The following is a 20372-nucleotide window of genomic DNA, read 5'->3' on the forward strand; positions in this document are numbered from 1 at the left end:
CACTGAGCCTGGAGCCTGCTTAAGATATTCTCTCTCTCTCTCTCTCTCTCTCTCTCTCTCTCTCTCTCTGTCTCGCAAATTAAAAAAAAAAAAAATTCAGGAATGGAAACAATTCTGAAGTAAAAGCCCACTTGTAACTGATGGTTTATTAGGCACTATCTGATTTTTTTTTTTTTTTTTTAACCCAGTTTGACTGCAGTTCTTTTGCTGGTCTTAATGAGTCGTGTCTGAAAAGGATTGTTTTCCCAAGAGCTTAGCTGTTTCTGGAAGAGAGGAAATAATGGTGGTAGGGGGTGGGGAGCAGGAAGGAGAAAGTAAGCACGGTTACTTTTTGAAATTGTGAGAAAGTTGGAAAGGCAGAGTCAGTTCCATGATGTGTAATTACACGTTTATAGGTGGATTCTGAGGAGCCAGTCTTTGAAGCTGTCATCAACTGGGTGAAGCACGCCAAAAAGGAGCGAGAAGAATCCTTACCTGACCTGCTGCAGTACGTCCGGATGCCCCTGCTGACCCCCAGGTACATCACAGACGTCATAGATGCTGAGGTAAGTCAGGCAAAACACACGGGATCGAAAACCACGAGTATCTCTTGTAGCTTAGTATTACGTACTTCAAATTGGTTATTCACCGTAGGCACAGAGTCTCCTGGTTAGCGTCTCTAGGAGTGCCAGAGAGGACGGTGCTAGGTGGTCTCCAGATAATTGGTTGGCAAGTTATCCTTCTGGAAATGAAAATCTATGGTTTAATTTTCTGTTTTCTTGTCTTTTTGTTTGCTGTGCCCCTGTGTTTCACGTAAGCAACATCAGATGACAAATGTTGTCCCCTTCTCCATCAAACATAAATTGTTCCAAATTGCCCCGAAAAAGATGTTTTGCTTATCAAATGTCTTTATTTTTGACCTCCTGTGAAACCCAACACCAAAGTAATTTGATGCATTCTTATATGAATTTAGGTTATACTGTGTGTATTTATTTATTTGTTTTTTTACGGTGTTTATTTATAAAAGCGTTTCTCCAACCCAAGCTCTTTGTGTGTGGTATGTTTTCACCGTATGTATCACCTGTTTACCTAGACTGTACTTTGGGCGAACACTGCTGTTTAGCACATAGGTAAAGCCCAGGTCAGTGAATGCATTCCTTCCTCTGGCCCAGCCTCAGACCTCTTTGGGAGTTAACTACAAACACAGTTTTCCAGTTCACATTAGAAAAGTTGCAGGCTGATTAGTGTCACATGTCAAACTCACTTTCTCATATTTGTAATTTCTTTCTAACAATTCATATTGCCGTTGTGTCTATTTCCTTATTTTGTGGTTCACAGCCCAGCCTCTCGAGTCAGATTCAGGAGACTGAAATCCTATATTCACCACTCACCCTGGAGTGGGGAACCTGGCCTCACTCCCCTTCTCCCTCTGAGCTCCTCTAGGGCTCCTCACTGGCTGAGCCGAGCCAGAAGTCAGAGGGCATGGGGACCCTACGACGTAGTTCACGTAGGCCAGTCTTCTAAGCCAGAGAGTAGAGTGAAGAAGGATGTGGAGTAAATTAGGATACGAAGGAGAGCTGCCCAGTACAGAGCTCCATCAGGGGAGACCTAGGCATCGTGACAGTGTTGTGAACATTTGGGAAATTATTTCAGACAAGATTTACTTCTTCCTGTCATCCCAGGAATTAACAGTAGCCTTCTGGTTTTCCCTTAAAATTTTTGTTAGCTATTACATACTTGTGTTTGTGTAATCACTGGAAGGATGTACAGACAAACTAATTAAAATAGTTACTGCCCAGTGCCGAGGTAGATAGGGAATACTTCTCAGTATATCTTTTTATGTCATTTGATTTTTGAACCATGTAATAATATACTGTCTATTAAAAATTTTTTTTTAATCATTTCTGGAAACCAGCAGCGTAGTTATTACCAGCAGCCCTCTTGGAACCACAGGGCTTTAGAAACTGGTTTTCTATATCAAGAAGTGAATTCTTATGTGTGCCATTTATACTCGTAATATTAAAGACGTGACCCCTGTGGCTCACTTTACTGCCTGCTGTATTTCAGCCTTTCATCCGCTGTAGTTTACAGTGCAGGGATCTAGTTGATGAAGCAAAGAAGTTTCATCTGAGACCTGAACTGCGAAGTCAGATGCAGGGACCCAGGACGAGGGCTCGTCTAGGTAAGCTGGCATCTTGGCAGAAGGAGGGATATTTTTCAGCTACCCCTTGCCAGGTGGCATGATGTAGTTGAAAAGAACATTCTGTAAGAAATACAAAGACCTGTTTTAGACCTGTTTTTAACCTTTTAGAAAGGGTGTCACCTTGGACAAGTCACTTTGCCACCCTGAGCTCTACTATAAACCAAGGATACCTTCCCTATCTATTTCCCGTAACTATTTGGAGGATTAAATGGAATCGAGTGTGTAAAAGCACCTTCTAAATTGTCAAATATTATGCAGGTTATGATTTCAAGATATTTGGAGTCTTGTGAATTAGAAATTATTTCAAATACCAAGTAGTAGTTTTCTCATTCTGGATGAAAAGAGGAAGGAAAGGCAGCAGCATAGTATAAAGTTCAGGAGTGACATGTAGTACTTAAGGACCTGGAGCCTGGACTCCGGAGCCGGTGTGGGTGCAGATCCCAGCTTACCACTTACTAGGTGTATTAACTTTGGCAAGAAACTTAACCTCCCTGTGCGTCAGTTGCCTCCTCTGTAAAGTGGGCATCATCACAGCTCCCGCCTCAGAGGTCGTTCTGAAGAGTAAATGAAGTAATGGACGTAAAAGGGTTAAAAGAGTTCTTGGCACATAACAAGTGCTGTGCACATTAGCTGTTGTTTTAGCAAGGAGGCTTAGGTGCAGATCTCAGCCCCACCAATGACAGGCTGTATGGCCTTGGGTAAGGTATCAGTTTGTCTGAGCCTGTGCTTCTGCCTCTAAAGTGAGGGTCCGAGCATCTTACCTCACTGTTGTGACGGAGATTAAACAGGATAGTGTATGTAAGATGCCTGACATTTTAGCCGACGGGTGGTAGGACTCAGATATTACCTTATTTCTGTTTCCTGTCCTCCCTATTTTGCTGTTGTAGGTTATAAATGATATATGGGGTGGCATTTTGTTTTTGTTGCTTTCTGTTTTTCCCCTGACTGTGGACTCAGGCCTGCCAAGGTATTAAATTGTAATTAAGCTGTTCACTGATTGCTTTAAGTAGAATGATGATTTGTCTCCTATATATATGCTTTTAATTTAAATCCAAGTTAGTTAACATCTTGTAATAATGTTTCAACGTCCCCTATATTTTTGATGGCATAAGTACCATATGTCAACATAGAAATTTTAGAAACACAGAGAAGCAAAAAATAAATAAAAATCATCCATAATCCTACCACCCAGAGATGTTGCTTTGTTTGGGGTTTTGTTTTGTTTTTTTTTAAGGGGACTCAGAGAAGAAGTAGTAAATGATACTGTTCTAATTCCTGCAGGATAACAACATGTGGTCTGTATCTCATACTATATACAGGGATACGTACTAATCAACAAGACAGATTGAAGGACTAAGCATGAAAAACCATGGTAATATTAGAAGTTAGAGGAAAATATTTGTATAACTTTTGGGTGGGAGCCTTTTTTTTTTTTTCTATTTTTAGTTGTGGTAAAATTTACCATCTTAACCATTTTCAAGTGTACAGTTCAGTGATGCCTGGGGGGCTCAGTCGGTTAGGTGTCCAACTCTTGATTTTGGTTCAGGTCATGATCTCACAGTTTATGGGTTTGAGCCTTGCATCGGGCTCTTTGCTGATGTGCGGAACCTGCTTGGGATTCTCTCCCTCTCTCTCTGCCCCTGCCCCCTCTCAAAAATAAATAAACGTTTAATGTATATATATATTTTTTCACATTGTTCTACAACCAATCTCTAGAACTGTTTTCATCTTACAAAACTAAAAAGTCCATACCCAGATGGTAGCCACACTTGTGGTGAGTGCAGCATAATGTATAGATAGAGTTGTCAAATCACTATTTGTGCACCTGAAACTCATGTAGCATTGTGTGTGAACTGTCCTCAAAAAATAAAAAATAAAAAAACCAAAAAAAAAAAAAAAACCACACCAGGAACCATATAAATCAACAAGAAAAAAACCGACACAATAGAAAATTGGCATGAAAGACTTATAGTAGCCCACTGAAGCTGAAATACAAGCGAACAATGAACATTTGAAAATATAGTTCATTACCAGGTCTAGAAATGAAGGTTAGAACAAGGTATTTTTTAAGTCTGTTTGTTTGTTTATTTTTGAGAGAGACAGAGAGTGCAAGCAGGGAAGGGGCAGAGAAAGAAGGGCACAGAAGATCCAAAGCGGGCTGTGTGCTGACAGCAGAGAGCCCCATTCAGGGCTCGAAGTCATGAACCATGAGATCATGACCTGAGCTGAAGTCAACACTTAACTGACTGAGCCACCCAGGCGCCCCTTAGAATAAGATATTTATTGAAGTGGAAGATATTAAAAATATTTCCGGGCGCCTGAGTGGCTCAGTCAGTGGAGTATCTGACTCTTAATTTTGGCTCAGGTCATGATCTCAAAGTTCGTGGGATTGAGCCCTACATCGGGCTGCACTGAGAGTGCAGAGCCTGCTTGGTGTTGCAAACTATGAGTCTGGAGTTCTCTCTTTTCCAGCAAGAGAGCGGATGCAGAATTGAATACAAAAGAGGCTATTGCCCGGGAGGAGACAAGAGCCCCTAACAGGGCTTTCATCTCCGTATTTATTGAGCGCTCAAGATCTTGCACGTGGTGAACGTGAAGAAAACAATCAGATAGTAATCATTAACTTGTGTGGGTAAGAAGCAAAGGGTCTGGGGGAGCAAGTGGAGTTTGTTAGCAAGATACATTGGGACTAGATGGGAAGTAATTTCCTGCAGGTGATATAACAAGCTGCTCCTGATCCCATTACAGAATCTTGCTAGCTAACCTTAGGCGCTTTCACCCTGTGGTGGTGACTTTCCACCCTAAGCTTTTTTCTAACCGACTTATGTGAGTAGAACCTATTTCCCCCACAGCTTGGGATTCTCTGTCCCTCCCTTCCTCTCTCTCTCTCTCTCAAAATAAACTTTTTTTTTTTTTAAAGTGAATACTCTTTATGTCCCATCTGGGAATCTGTACTATAGAAATATTTCCAGGATGGGGTGTCTGGGTGGCTCAGTTGGTTAAGCATCCAGCTTCTGGTGCATCCAACTTCTGTTGAGATCATGATCTCTCTGCTTGTGAGTTAAAGCTCCGCATCAGGCTCTGTGCTGACATCTCGGAGCCTGCAGCCTGCTTCGGATTCTGTGTCCCCCTCTCTCTGCCCCTCCCCAGCTCACATTCTGTCTCTCTCTCTCTCTCTCTCTCAAAAATAAATAAAACGTTTTTTAAAAATTAAAAAAAAAAAGAAATATTTCCAGGAAAAAAGGGAAAAAACCAGAATTCCATCTGAAGAAGAATGAGTGGTTGACTGAATTATAGTACAACTGAAGCATAGAATATTATGAAACTATTAAAAGAATTGAGTCAGACATGTGTAGCTGGACAGACTAACTGGGTATATACTAAGTTGGGGGTACTTTTCATTGGGGAAAAAAAGGCAAAAACTCCTGTATATGTACTATATATGTATATGTTTTCATGATTATAAACAAAGGATATGTATGCAAGGATAAACACCTTTAACAAGATGGGATTGCCGGGGAATATTTTTACCGTTGCTTTATTTATATACTTCTGTGTTATTACCGTGTGTGGTTACCTTTGTTATTTAAAAAATAACAAAAAATAGATAATTCTTTCAATATTATGTGAGCCAGTATATAGTGGAAATCATCTGCTACAGAAGAAAAGACACTTTGCTTCCTTTGATTTCGACTCCCAATGCTATTACTCTAGTAACTTGCTTTTTGAATCTGGACAAGTCCTTTAACTTCTCTGGATTACCATTTCTTCTGTATATCAGGGGAGTTAAATTCAAACCACTGAGGTTCTTTCCAATACAGAAGATAACATTTCTTTTTTGCAGAGCCAGAAGTGTCCCAGAGAGTACTCAATAGCACTTCCTAGCTGCTTGTTAAATTGAACTAAAGCCAATGAAAATTTGTGTGAACCAGCAAACCAGAAGACTTTTTGGAGATACATTTTCTGCATTTCTCTGTACTGGCAGGAGAAGGTGCCCGCCTGCTTAGAGAACTTGCTTATTGCCCTGATCTTGAAAGATTAGGATTCTACATGCCCTTATAATTTTGAGGTTATTTTTCAGAAGTTCCAGAAAAGAAATTCTGAAGCCATTTCCAATTCCCTTTTTTTTTTTTTTAATGTTTATTTATTTAGTTTGATAGCAAGAACGAAGAGAGGCAGAGAGACAGGAGAGAATCCCAAGCAGGCTCCGTGCTGTCAGTGTAGAGCCCTATCAGGGCTCAGACTCATGAACCGTGAGATCATGACCTGAGCCAAAACCAAGAGTTGGCCGCTTAACCAACTGAGCCACCCAGGCACTCCAACTAGATTCTTTTTTTTTTTTAATTTATTTTTAAGAGTGCACGTGCGCACGCGCGTGCACACACACACACACACACGAGTGGGGGAAGGGCAGAGAGAGAGGAAGAGAGAGAATCCCGAGCAGGCTCTGCACTGTCAGCTCAGAGCCCGACTCAGGGCTTGATCCCAGAAACTGAGACCATGACCTGAGCCGAACTCAAGACTCGGATGCTTAACCGACTGAGCCACCCACGAGCCCCTCTTCTTATTTTAGCATCTCCTTATCAGCGCCTTAGGAAGTAAATTGTTCCTGCCTATCATGTCTTCTGCCCATCTCTATTCATAGAGGTTGCTAAACCAGCTACCAGGATAACTCTTCTGCATACAGCATAAGGAAATTAAATTTACAGCTACATAAAAATAGCTTGCCAAATCATGTGTGAGGATTCTCTTTTAGTTATTTACCTCTTAGCCATTACTTTCTCACAGAAGACATAATGGAAATTGCAATTCCTAATTTGTCACAGTCTCCTTTTCTGAGCTAAAGATCAATACGTATGGCAGTGTAGTCTCTGAACCGTGTTATTTTAGCAAGCTTGCAGTCTGTCTGCTGTATTCCTCTAACATCACACCACAGCACACACACAACTCCTAATCCCTCCCCCCACAAATAATGACCATGGCATTGTCAAGATGCCTCAGTTTTACTAATGTGCTTTTTCACACTGTTTCTGTCAGGTGTTTTATTGATTGATTGATTGATTATGTATTGATTTTGAGAGAGAGCGTGAACCGAGTAGGGACAGAGAGGGAGAGATAATCCCAAGCAGGCTCTGTGCTGTCAGCACGGAGCCTGACATGGGGCTCAACTTCACAGACTGTGAGACCATGACCTGAGCCAAAACCAAGAGCAGCCAGGCACCAGCCAGGCACTCCCTGTCAGGTGTTTTAGACCTATCTTCCTCGTTGGAAAGATAAAAATCTAACAAGTCCCTCCCACCCCCATTCATTGGCAAAGAACAAACAGGCTTTTTTCCAGTCAATCCTTAGACTAGCTCTTTTCACATTAGTTAGATTGTTAAAGTAGTGGTCCCCAAGTTAGGGTCCGAAGACATTAGAACACTGGAGTTCTTCCAGGAGAGGAAGACTTTCTAGGCAAAAGCAATACAAGAAACCACAAAGGAAAAGGTAGTGTATTTGACTAAATGAAAATGCGCAACGTTATAAGACACATTAGGAAAATAGATTTGCTACAACCACAGCAAAGGGTTAAATTTATTTGTATGTAAAGAGCTCAGTAAAAATGCATGGGAGGAACGCTAAAGACTTGAGTGTTCAGTTTACAGAGGGGGAGGTACAATTGACTACTAAATATAAGGGGGGAAATGCGACATAATCACTAATAGAGTCTTATTAGTAATAAAGTAAGAATTAAAACAATAAATACAATTTTTTGCCTACCATAGCACCAGAGATTAAAAAAAAAAAAAAACAATATCCAGCTACAGAAAGTAGAATGAATTGGCATATATATGAATTGGCCTTATATGTTGGTGGCCATATAAATTGTTTTAAGCCTCAGAAAGTAATTTTATAATTTTTATTAAAAGGTTTTTTTTTTTTTTTTTTTAAGTTCATGTTCTTCACTCTAGCAACCTCCCAATGCTGTATTAAGAAAATAACTGGGGGTGCCTGAGTGGCTCAGTTGGTTGAGCATCTGACTTTGGCTCAGGGCATGATTTCACAGCTCCTGGGTTCAAGCCCCATGTCGGGCTCTGTGCTGACAGCTCAGAGCCTGGAACCTGCTTGGGATTCTGTGTCTCCCTCTCTCTCTGCCCCTCCCCTGCTCTCACTCTCTTTCTTTCCCTCTCAAAAATAAATAAACATTAGTTTAAAAAAAAAAAGAAAAGAACTGGCGGGGCACCTGGGTGGCTCAGTCAGTTAAGCGTCTGACTTTGGCTCGGGTCATGATCTCACAGTTCGTGGGTTCGAGCCCTGCATCAGGCTCTGTGCTGACAACTTAGAGCCTGGTGCCTGCTTCAGGTTCTGTGTCCCCCTCTCTGCCCCACCCATGCTTGTGCTCTTATCTCTCTCTGTCTTTCAAAAATGAGTAAACATTAAAAAAAGAAAGAAAACTGGCATTTCGGGGCACCTGCATGGCTCTGTTGGTTAAGTGAACAAGTCTTGGTTTCAGATCAGGTGATGGTCTCACAGTTCGAGGGATCAAGCCCTGAGTTGGGCTCAGAGCTGACAGTGCAGAGCCTACTTGGGATTCATTTTCTCTCTCTCTCTCTCTGCCTCTCCCCTGCTCACACATGCACTCTGTCTTTCCCTCTCTCAAAAATAAAAATAAACATTTTTTTTGGAAAAAAAAAAAAAGCTACACAGTCTAAATAAAGACTAAACTCCTATCTGTTCAGGGGCGCCTGGGTGGCTCAGTCAGTTGAGTGTCCGACTTCAGCTCAGGTCATGATCTCATGCTTTGTGAGTTGAGCCCCATGTTGGGCTCTGTGCTGACAGCTCAGAGCCTGGAGCCTGCTTCGGATTCTGTGCCTCCCTCTCTCCCTACTCCTCCCCTGTTCACACTCTGCCTCTCTCTCTCTCTCTCTCTCTCTCTCAAAAATAAACATTAAAAAAAAAATTAAGATTATATCTGTTCAGTGTGAAAACACTGGTGCTCTCATACTTATCAAAAGCTCTGTTGGTACTTACATGTAACTCCAGCAGTGCCAGCAAGTTAATTACTTAGATGCAGCTCGGTAGACAGTGTTTCAAACCACAAGACCTGGGGCGCCTGGGTGGCTTAGTGGGTTAAGCGTCCGACTTGGCTCAGGTCATGATCTCATGGTCCATGAGTTCGAGCCCCACATTGGGCTCTGTGCTGACAGCTCGGAGCCTGGAGCCTGCTTCCGATTCTGTCTGTCTGTCTGTCTCTCTCTCTCTCTCTCTCTCTCTCTCTCCCCACCCCCCCCCCCCCAGCTCATGCTCTGTCTCTCTCTGTCTCAAAAATAAATAAACATTAAAGAAAACAACAAACCCAGGGGTTCCTGGGTGGCTCAGTTGGTTGGGCATCCAACTTCAGCTCAGATCGTGATCTCACAGTCCGTGAGTTTGAGCCCTGTGTTGGGCTCTGTGCTGACGGTTTGGAGCCTGGAGCCTGCTTCAGATTCTGTGTCTCCCTCTCTCTCTGTGCCTCCCCTGCTCATGCTCTGTTTCTCTCTGTCTCAAAAATAAATAAAAACATTTAAAACACACACACACACAAGATCTGTCATGGGAAAATAATGAAGAGTCCTTCATGACAAAGACGTTTGGAACCAATGGTCTAGGACCCCAGGCATTTAGAACCATAAAATCCCTGAGTGCCTCTTGCTGATACATTTGTCCAAGTTCCACTGTAAACATATAGTTCCCAGCATGTTTATGGAGAAACTTTCAGCTAAGAGGAAGCACTGTCAATTTTCTGGGTTTTGTAACATAATCTAAGTATTTCTTACCTGTTTCTATGTCCCATCCTTCAGAAGCTGCCTGAGTGAAATATTATCAAGGAAGTGGTTTTTTCCCCTAGGCTTTTTTTTTTTTTTTTAAGCATTTGAGGAACTTAGAATTTAATGAAACTCAGAACTCATTTTTATGAGTATGTTCTTTGTTTAAAAATGCCTTTTTTTAAAATACATAATTTGTTGTCAAATTGGTTTCCATACAACACCCAGTGCTCATCCCAACAGGTGCCCTCTGTGCCCATCACCCACTTTCTCCTCTCCCCCATCAGCAACCCTCTCCCACCAACCCTCAGTTTGTTTTCAGTGCTTAAAGAGATGCTTATGGTTTGCCTCCTTCCCTCTCTGTAACTCCCCCCACCCCCCGACCATGGTCTTCTGTTAAGTTTCTCAGGGTCCACATATGAGTGAAAACATATGGTATCTGTTTTGCCTGACTTATTTCATTTAGCATAATACTAGGCTTTTGTTTTCTTTGTTTCTGGGAATTACATAAAGCAACAGGAATTACAGCTGAAAATCAGTGGGAATTTTTTAAATGCGCAAAGCATAGAAAATGCCTCTCAGTTGTTGTGGAGTATGTTCATTGTGTTAGCCATACAGATATCATCCACTAGTATCCTATTTACCTACAGAGGGAAACGTGTGTGAATAGAATTGTTTTTGCCTTCTCTATTCAAATCAGAGGGAGAGAAGCAGTACTGTAAGAAAGGGGTAAATAGGGGAATAGTGCTGCCAAGGAAGAAACAAATACTTTGTGGTCCTGGCCTCTTCCAGCTTGAAGGAATTTTATGCACAAATAAAATAAGCATAATATGAAAAGATTCTTTGTTCAAAGGCTTTGATTTTCTGAAAGGAGCTGACTGCTGAGACTTGCTTACTGGCTCACCTTGGAAAAGGGTCCATTTAACTTTATTTGGCAAGTATACAAGACAGGTGTCCTCTTAAATGAGGTTAAACTTCATGGTTTATGTGTGGGATAGTAAGAAAAATTTCAAACATATACAGAAACAAAAATATAATGATTTTCTGTACCCATCACCCAGTTTCAACAGTTATCAACTCATGGCCTATTTTGAAAGAAATCTCAGGATATAATTCCATCCATATATATTATGCTTTTATACGTATCACTGAAAGAAGGAGCTTTTTAAAAATATATCGGGGCTCCTGGGTGGCTCAGTCAGTTAGGTGTCAGACTTCAGCTCAGGTCATGATCTCACCGCTTATGAGTTCGAGCCCCGCATCAGGCTCTGTGCTGACAGTTCAGAGCCTGGAGCCTGCCTGGGTTCTGTGTCTGTCTCTCTCTGCCCCTCCTTCCCTCCTCCCGCCCTCAAAAATATAAATAAACATTAAAAAAAATTTTAGATGTATCTAAAACACCATTATCACCCTTAAACACAACCAGTTCTTTATTTTCATCAGATAAAAATACCTGTTAGTATTTCCCTAGTTTTTGCTTTTGAACACTTAAGTTTCTCCAATCAGGATCCAGACAAGGTCCACATGTTACATTGAGTTCTTGTCTCTCTTTATCTCTTAAAAAAATTTTTTTTAACGCTTGTTTTATTTTTGAGAGACAGAGATTGCGAGAGGGGAAGGGGCAGAGAGGGAGAGAGACACAGAATCTGAAGCAGGCTCCAGGCTCCAAGCCATCAGCACAGAGCCCGATGCGGGGCTTGAACTCACAAACTGTGAGATCATGACCTGAGCTGAAGTCAGCCGCTTAAGCGACTGAGCCACCCAGGTGCCCCTAGTCTCTTTTAATCCATAGGCTTTTCCCTCCTACTTTGGTTTTTCCTTGTAATTTATTTAAGAAACCAAGATGTTGGGCTTCTAGAATTTCCCACATTCTGGATTTTGCTGATTGTATCCATGTAGTGTCATCTAGTGTGTTCTTCTGTCCCCTGTATTATCTGTAAACTGGTGATTACACTAGAATCTTGGTAAGTTTCAAGATTTGGGTTCAGTTTTTTAGGAAGAACACTTCATAGGTGATGGTTGTATACTTCCTATTTAGCATTATAAAGTAGTATTTTTGCTTTCACCTAATGATTACAGCAGCCACTGATGATAATTGTCAGAGCCATTACTTCATCAGGGATGCATCTGTTTTTGGCAGTTTAAAGGTACTCCATTTGTGGGACGCCTGGGTGGCTTAGTTGGTTAAATATTCGACTCTTGATTTGGCCCATGATCTTGCAGTTCGTAGGTTGGAGCCCTGCGCCATCAGCCTGGAGCCTGCTTGGAATTCTCTCTCTCTCCCTTTCTTTTTGCCCCTTCCTTGCTCATGTGTGCACACATATTCTCTCTCTCTCTCTCTCTCTCTAAATACATTTTTTAAAAAGAAAGAAATGTATTCCATTTACTCTTTAAAGTCCAGTTATTTATAATAGTGCCTTGGGCTCTCAAATGTCTTCCTAGTAATTGAATCATACAAAACGCTCCATTCTTTCCATGCACTTCAGTAGGGCACATTTACAGAGGATTTTCTCAAAAGACTTTGCTCTTTGAAAAGAGGCAAAGGAGGAGATATTTAATACAAGAAGGCTTTACGGGAGAGAGTAAGATATAAAGGACATCAAAATATCTTCTTTGGGAAAACAGAGAAAAAGACTTTCTTTAAAAGCCTGCTGTTATGATGGTGCACCTGGGTGGCTTGGTCAGTTAAGTGTCTGACTCTTGATTTCGGCTCAGGTCATGATCTCACAGTTTGTGGCTTCGAGCCCCACATTGGGCTCTGCACTGACAGTGTGGAGCCTGCTTGGGATTCTGTCTGCCTCTCCCCTGCTCACTCTCTGTCTTTCAAAATAAAGAAACAAACATTTAAGGGGGAAAAAAACCTGTTACGATTCCCTGGCAGTTGTGATGAATTAGTAGGGAACATGGTCATATAGTTGGCTACATTGGAAAAATAAAAGTTCATGGAAGAGAATTTTAAAAATCTATTACTTGGAGGGCACCTGGGTGGCTCAGTAGGTTAAGCGTCTGACTTCGGCTCAGGTCATGATCTCATGGTTCATGAGTTCCAGCCCCGTGTCGGGCTCTGTGCTGACAGCTCAAAGCCTGGAGCCTGCTTCACATTCTGTGTCTCCCTCTGTCTCTGCCCCTCCCCACTCATGCTCTGTCTCCCAAAAATAAGAACATTTTTAAAATTACAAAAAAAAGCCTACCACTTGGTCCTTAAACCACAACTTTCCACTTTCTTGAGACAAGGTTAGTAGGAGAATGTTATTTCCCCATTGCAAAAAACTCCCATTTTGAGTTTTACAGCCTGAGAAGGGCAGGGAGCTCCTTTAGCCCCCTGCCTGCACTTAGAACCTCATTTATTATGTCAGCCAGAGGCATGTAGATAGGTTGGAATGGTGTGGTGTGTTCAAGTTTGCCTTCTGGAGTTTTTTTTTAATTTTTTTTTTTTTTAACGTTTATTTATTTTTGAGACAGAGAGAGACAGAACATGAATGGGGGAGGGTCAGAGAGAGGGAGACACAGAATCTGAAACAGGCTCCGGGCTCTGAGCTGTCAGCACAGGGGCCCGATGCGGGGCTCGAACTCACGGACCGCGAGATCGTGACCTGAGCCGAAGTCGGCGCTCAACCGACTGAGCCACCCAGGCGCCCCTGCCTTCTGGAATTTAATGTTGTCCTGAAATTTTAATTTCAGAGGTCCAGATCCTCAAGAGCTAGAGCCTCAGAAAGAAGTAATTTCCTGTTAGGCAGCCTTATGATGAGTGTCCTATTTCAGATTGCTTCTCTGGGCCACATAAAACAAAATCCTACAACTGTTTCTACTTATGTTTCCCTATGAGTAGTTTCCCAGCTTGGGATGGTGACGTAACCTATCTTTTTCTCTCTTTGTCCTCAGGAGCCAATGAAGTGCTTCTGGTGGTCGGGGGCTTCGGAAGCCAGCAGTCTCCCATCGACGTGGTAGAGAAATATGACCCCAAGACTCAGGAGTGGAGCTTTTTGCCAGTGAGTAATGGTGGAGCCAGTCATTGGGAAAGAGTTTAAATGTCCTCAGTCCCTGACCCTAGATCATATGTAATCCAGCCCTAAAAGTAGCAAAGCCTAGTAATAGTAAGATGCTCCTTACAATAGTGTCATGTACATGGTAGGTTCAAAATCAATTAATCAAGCCATCGTTACTGACCATTTGATTAGAAGATTAGACTTCAGAAATATCAATGCCCCCCGTTCCAAAAGAGGAGAAATATCAATGGCCCTGTGTGAAATTAAACTTACCTGACCCACCACTATTTCAGCACCTTCCTGAGCTGTCCGTGTAACTCCCAGCATGCTCCATTGTCATGCTCTGGTAAGCTGAACTCTGTTAAATTATGTTAAATTGAACTAATGTTCACTTGAAGTCTGAAGTTTATATCTTTCTCCCTTTGTATGTCTCTGTTTCAGTGCTGGGTGAACAATAATAGTTCTGAGAACATGGAAATCTTTTAATCAGTCCTCCTAACTTTTAGGATATTGGAATCCTGGCCCTTTGATTAGCAGTTGGGGCTACTTTTCTACTTTATAGAAAGATAACAGTCTTTAGCCCAGTGGAACAGGAAGGAATCAGACACTGGATAATGGAAAGACATTAAACTTTTTGGAAGCCTTGGAGAGAGGCAGATGTGGATAAGGGTTGCATCTTTAAAAGCATCACAACAAGCAAGAGGGTTTGGAGGCCACTTGAGGGTGAACTACTGCCCCAGGGGTTCACAGTGACAAGTGAAGAAGGAGAGGTACATAGATAAAAGCAGGAAGGTTAGCAGCAGATAAGGCCTAAGATTTGCATGACTGAAATATTTGTACCTCTTCTCTCCTAAATCCGTAGAGCATCACTCGTAAGAGACGTTACGTGGCCTCAGTGTCCCTACATGACCGGATCTATGTAATTGGTGGCTATGATGGCCGTTCCCGCCTTAGTTCGGTGGAATGTCTAGACTACACAGCAGATGAGGATGGGGTCTGGTATTCTGTAGCCCCTATGAATGTCCGACGAGGCCTTGCTGGAGCCACCACCCTAGGAGGTATGCTTGGTGTGCAGGGCAGTGTTTCCGTTTTGTTGGGGCTGGATCAGGGTTCATAACTCTCCTGTTGTCTGGCAGGAGCATGAGGTCAAATACTCCTTTTTGCTTTGGGAAATATTAATGTTACCAAAGCTTTTCAGTATTCATGAATGTTTCAACACTGACCACAGAGTTGGTAAATCAAGTTCCAGTGTGCCGAGTGGAGAATTGGCACTGGTTATATTTTTGCATACTCCACCTTTGAAGTCTTTGAGTGCTTTCAAGGATTCCATCTTACCCCGTTCTTTTTAGATGTCTTAACTCTGATGTCTTCCTTATCTCTAAGACTTAATTGACTTATCTCATGAAAAAACACTTTGTTTTTGTTCCCAAACATTTAAAGGACTTGTGGGGAATTTGTAGGGAGAAGAATGAATAGAAATCTCTCATCCTCGTGGTGCCTGGGTGGCTCACTCAGTTAAGTGCCCGACTCTTGCTGTCGACTCAGGTCATGACCTCACGGTTTGTGAGTTCAGGCCCACATCGGGCTCTGTGCTGACAGCATGGAGCCTGCTGGGGATTCTGGCTCTCCCTCTCTTGCCCCTCCCCCACCTTAAAATAAATAAACATAAAAAACTAAAGAAGAAATCTCTCATCCTCTAATAGTCTGTGATTCATTCATTCTGAGCAGATATGATCTACGTGTCTGGAGGCTTTGATGGAAGTAGGCGTCATACCAGTATGGAGCGGTATGACCCAAACATTGACCAGTGGAGCATGCTGGGAGATATGCAAACTGCCCGGGAGGGTGCTGGACTAGTTGTGGCCAGCGGAGTGATCTACTGCCTAGGTATTCAGTCTGGGAGGCGAAGATGAGGGAGCTCAATGGGTGGGGACCCCTTTTTATCAAAATGAAGTTCATAGACCTTTTTCAACTAAAACCCTAGTCTATCCCAATATCTTTTCTGTTAACTGAGGTTATCTTTCTCATGGAAGCAGAAATTAGGGTACTATCAGATTTTTCTTTGGATTATTGGAACTCTTGAAGGAGAACTGAAACTATAACAATTAGTTGAAACACTCTGAGAGAGGCACACTGGGAATGGGCATGAGGGTTTACCAGTCTGTCTGAAATGGTCTCTGCTTTGGTTTTCAGGAGGATATGATGGCTTGAATATCTTAAATTCAGTTGAGAAATATGATCCCCACACAGGACATTGGACTAATGTTACACCAATGGCCACTAAGCGCTCTGGTAAGACCACTCATATCTAAAGGAGAGGACAGTCGACTGTGCTGACAAATCTTTACATACGCAGTGGTGGTGGAGTCAAAGAGGGTATCAACAAATCCCGAGTTGTATTTCTTTCTTCACCGTACACTTCACTCATGTAAAACATAAGTCTGGTTTCATTCTCCTCTTTGCCTGTCTTTTCTCTAAACATAATGAAAATCAAGACAACTAGATTATTCTAAGCCTGTCTGGCTCTAGTCCACATCCCTCAGCTACTCTAGAACTCAGCTGGCCACCAGTGATCATGTTTTGTTTTTAGAATTCTTCTCCTAAGCTTGGTAGTATTGATTTACTATGCCTTTTTCCCCCCAAGGTGCAGGAGTAGCCCTGCTGAATGACCATATTTATGTGGTGGGGGGATTTGATGGTACAGCCCACCTTTCTTCTGTTGAAGCATACAACATTCGCACCGATTCCTGGACAACTGTCACTAGTATGACCACTCCACGATGCTATGTAGGGGCCACAGTGCTTCGCGGGAGACTTTATGCTATTGCGGGGTAAGGATTTGGAAGCCAGGCTAGAGTCGTCGTGCATCCAGGACAACATGATCCATTCCGAATTTTTGGATCGAGACAGGGTTTGGGTTGGGGGAGACATCTCCAGTGGCAAACTTTAATGTAGGACTGTACGGAGAGGAATAGAAAGTTCATTTTCTTCTTTTGCTTCTTCCCCACTCAGATACGATGGGAATTCCCTGCTGAGTAGCATCGAGTGCTATGACCCTATCATCGACAGTTGGGAAGTAGTGACATCCATGGGAACCCAGCGCTGTGATGCTGGCGTGTGTGTTCTTCGAGAGAAGTGACCATCGTTGGAGCGCCATCCAGAGCTAGTGACCAGTCCAAGGGACAGTTTACGGGAGCGTCAAGGATCCTTTCCAGAATATCTATTTCTCACCGTGTGCACAGGGTGATTACAAGCACCAGTGTGGTGATGATTGTACTTATTTGACACACACTCCACTTTGTGCTGGTAGTTCTCTCTGAGGAGGGTGGGTAACAGACACTCAAGGGAAGACAATGCACACTGAATGGATCTGAGAGGCCAGACCATCTCTCCTTGTCCAGAGAGCACTGTCATGTGCTTGGGAGAATCCATATATATGTTGTGCCTCGTGTATTGCAGAGAATTAAGGTGAGTATGACCTACTAGATGTGGACAGCATCCAGCGTATGATTGGAAGGATACCAACTTGAGTAAGCTGGGTAAAATCCAAGTCTTGTTTTCCAGGAATAAATACCTTTCCTAGTCTGCAGGTAACTAGGGGCAACACAGTTCCGTTCTGGAGGATAATAGAGGGGAAAGCCCCCTATCAAAACTTGGGGGGCTTGGGGAGAGACCTGGCCTTGCCTTAAGGGACAAGGTTGGTGTATCAGAACTGGGTTTAGAATAAGGGAAGTAAACAGAATTTGATGGGATGTGAGTAAACCTAGAACACCGCTGAGGTATAACCTGGAAGACTTCAAAGGGTGTGTTATTGGAAGGATCTTTTAATTTCCCCATGATCTTTCTGGGTGCGCATCTTGGCATTGACAGAGTAAGAATGAACAACTGTTGGGATGAGCAGAGATGGAATAAAGGTGGGAGTTTGGTATGCCTGGGAACAAACTAGAAGTACCTGTGATTTTACAATCGTCTTATTTGCCGCCAGGGCTCATCTCTCCATGGCAAGGTTTGCCTTGAGTCGGTGAGACACTGTCTGTCTGTGTTGACTCAAATACTACTACACTATTATACTTCATTACTATTTATTTGGGGGTGGGGTGGGGGTGGCAGCAGCGTAGAAATTCAGCTACCTGATTACTGCCCTGTTCTTTTAAGGGCACACTTCTGCTAAGGAGTGGTTTTTACTGCTGTGTTTGGTACAATTAGTCCTTTTCCTACTATGAGGTTCCCTGACCTGTCCTTAGAGTGGATTTTATTCTTCCTGGGACAGAATAGTCAAGGCAACCAAAACTCTTTTGTTAGTTCCAGTACTTGGTACCACCATTTCTGAATTTCTGAGCCACTATTCAAGGCTCCCCTGTGTTACGGAGTGAAATTCTTGGCTTTGTGGGTATTGGGAGTGTGGGGATGTGGTAACCTAAACAAGGATGCACTTTCCCTTTATTCTAAAATTCCATTTTTTTCCTCTTTCCCCGAGTTGTATTGGCGTAAAGAGTTCATTTCCTTTGTATTTTTTTAAGAAAATATTAAAAATCCGTGGTCTCAAGTGCCTATAAGAGAGTTTGTGGCTAACCAACACTGTCTTGCAGATACTTGGGGAGGGGTGGGGGGGACCAGGCAGAGATCAGCTGTATGATCCTGTCTCTTCAACCTCTTCACCTTATGTGTTTGGCAACTGGCCCTACTATGTTTCTTTGCTAGTCGCGGGTAAGAGGTGGCCCCTTTACCCTTGTGGAGCTTCTCAGCAGTAAAATATTTACGTGAATTTGTGTATTTATTGACTCCTCTCACACTGGGAGTTTACTTGAAAAGCAAACAGAATAAAGAGGAGTCAATCTTGAGCTCACTTAGTACCCACTTGAATTTTAGGGTCTTTAGTCACTCCATTCCTTTCTCTGTTTGCTTTGATTTATGGCACCTGATGTAAACAGCCATGCAGAAGGCCTGCACAACTGCAGAAATCCTGACATTCCCAGAGCGAAGGGAAGGGGGAGCCAAAGAGGAAGTTATTTTCACTAAAGAAGCCCTGCCAACCTTTCCTCAGCAGATGGATTGTGCCTGCTGATCAAACCACAGCTATGAAACATATGACTCATCCTTTCTCAGGAAGAGATCCAGGGGAGGTGGAAAAGTGGGGGTTCAGAACTGATGCCTCCTAAACTATCTTTACTGCTGACTTAAGAGTTCTTATATGGCAGCCACAACTGAATATTCTGCATAAAACATCTAAAACTCATTGCTGTCTTTCCACTCTTCCAATCTTGCATACTCTTCTCATACACCTACACAGAGGTATGCCTGATATGGGGGTTCCTCCTGTTTTTCTAGCTCTCTTCGCTGGCAACCAGCCACTTAGTTATCCCACCTCGGAAAACTCATTTATCTTGTGTTACCCCCATTACAATACAGACATGCAATTCATTTCTGGCTTGTACATGACATTATCTTTAATAGTTCCAAATATATTCTTATAACTGTATTCCCTCTGCTACCACTTAGTTCAAGCCTTTATCTCTTACACAGACTCATGGAGTAATAGCCTCCTGATAGCCTCACCTCTGCTCTTTTCCTGTCTTCCAGTCTAGCCCCTCCATTTAGTTATCAATGTTCTTCCTCAATTACATGTAGCATCATTACAGTGCCTAACATACAGCAAATTTTCAGTGAATATTGGAACAGTTATTTCTGGCCTAAAATTCCATAGATTCCCATTTCCCACATTATGAAGTTCAAATTCCTTAGCATGGCTTTAGACCCATGGTGCTCTGGGCCCACTCTACCATTCTGATCTCCCCCCCACCCCCCCACCCCCCACTGTTTTCTCTTCCCTCAGGTGTAATGTCCTTCAGTGGACTACTAACCATTCTTAAGTGTGTTCTCACCTTTGTTCATGTATTATACTGTTCTTCTGACATAGTCTTGCTTTTCAGACAAAATCCTAGTCACATTTTGATGCCTAATTAAAATGTCACCTAGGTAAAGCCTTTTCTAACTCCCCAGATGGAATTATTCCCTATTCCTGGCTTCCATTCACTTTGTTCCCATGGTTGTCTTTATCACATGTCATTTGTTTTGGGTATGTCTTCCTGTTTAGACTGTGTGCTCAAATACAAAGTGCCTATTATCATTGTATCCTCAGGGTTTAGTTATATTACATAATTACTAAATGTTGAATTACTGAAGGACAAAGAGGAAGAAGAAAAACCTGCAGATGGGGATGATGGGTAGATTAGACATTACCTATTTAAGTAACTTGGTTCCCCTTCATATTCTGCTTCCCTTGCCATTTCAGGATATCCATGGCCTAATGCACTAGAACTGATAAGCTAGAGATCTAAAGATCAATCTAATGGAGTGAAAAGTATAGTGTAATGACAAAGGACAGTGGCTTTAGAGCCAGGCCTGGATCTATGGACCCTGGAA

At 42.5% G+C, this 20372-nt stretch overlaps 1 protein-coding gene across 2 annotated transcripts in view; it reads left to right on the plus strand.

Moving 5' to 3' along the window:
• Nucleotides 1-18498, plus strand: part of KLHL12 (kelch like family member 12) — a 34942-nt gene extending 16444 nt beyond the window's left edge. For both annotated transcript variants that reach the window (XM_019431880.2, XM_019431888.2), the window contains exons 5-12: nt 396-545; nt 2047-2161; nt 13846-13952; nt 14812-15007; nt 15678-15836; nt 16143-16241; nt 16594-16780; nt 16962-18498. In XM_019431880.2, coding sequence (XP_019287425.2) covers nt 396-545; nt 2047-2161; nt 13846-13952; nt 14812-15007; nt 15678-15836; nt 16143-16241; nt 16594-16780; nt 16962-17088 — 1140 coding nt within the window. In that variant the 3' untranslated portion in view covers nt 17089-18498. The remainder of the gene's footprint in view (nt 1-395; nt 546-2046; nt 2162-13845; nt 13953-14811; nt 15008-15677; nt 15837-16142; nt 16242-16593; nt 16781-16961) is intronic.
• Nucleotides 18499-20372: the final 1874 nt, after the last annotated feature.

Source organism: Panthera pardus, unplaced genomic scaffold (genome assembly GCF_024362965.1).
Source record: "Panthera pardus isolate Hobbes unplaced genomic scaffold, ASM2436296v1 HiC_scaffold_21, whole genome shotgun sequence".
NCBI classification, from domain to species: Eukaryota; Metazoa; Chordata; class Mammalia; order Carnivora; family Felidae; genus Panthera; species Panthera pardus.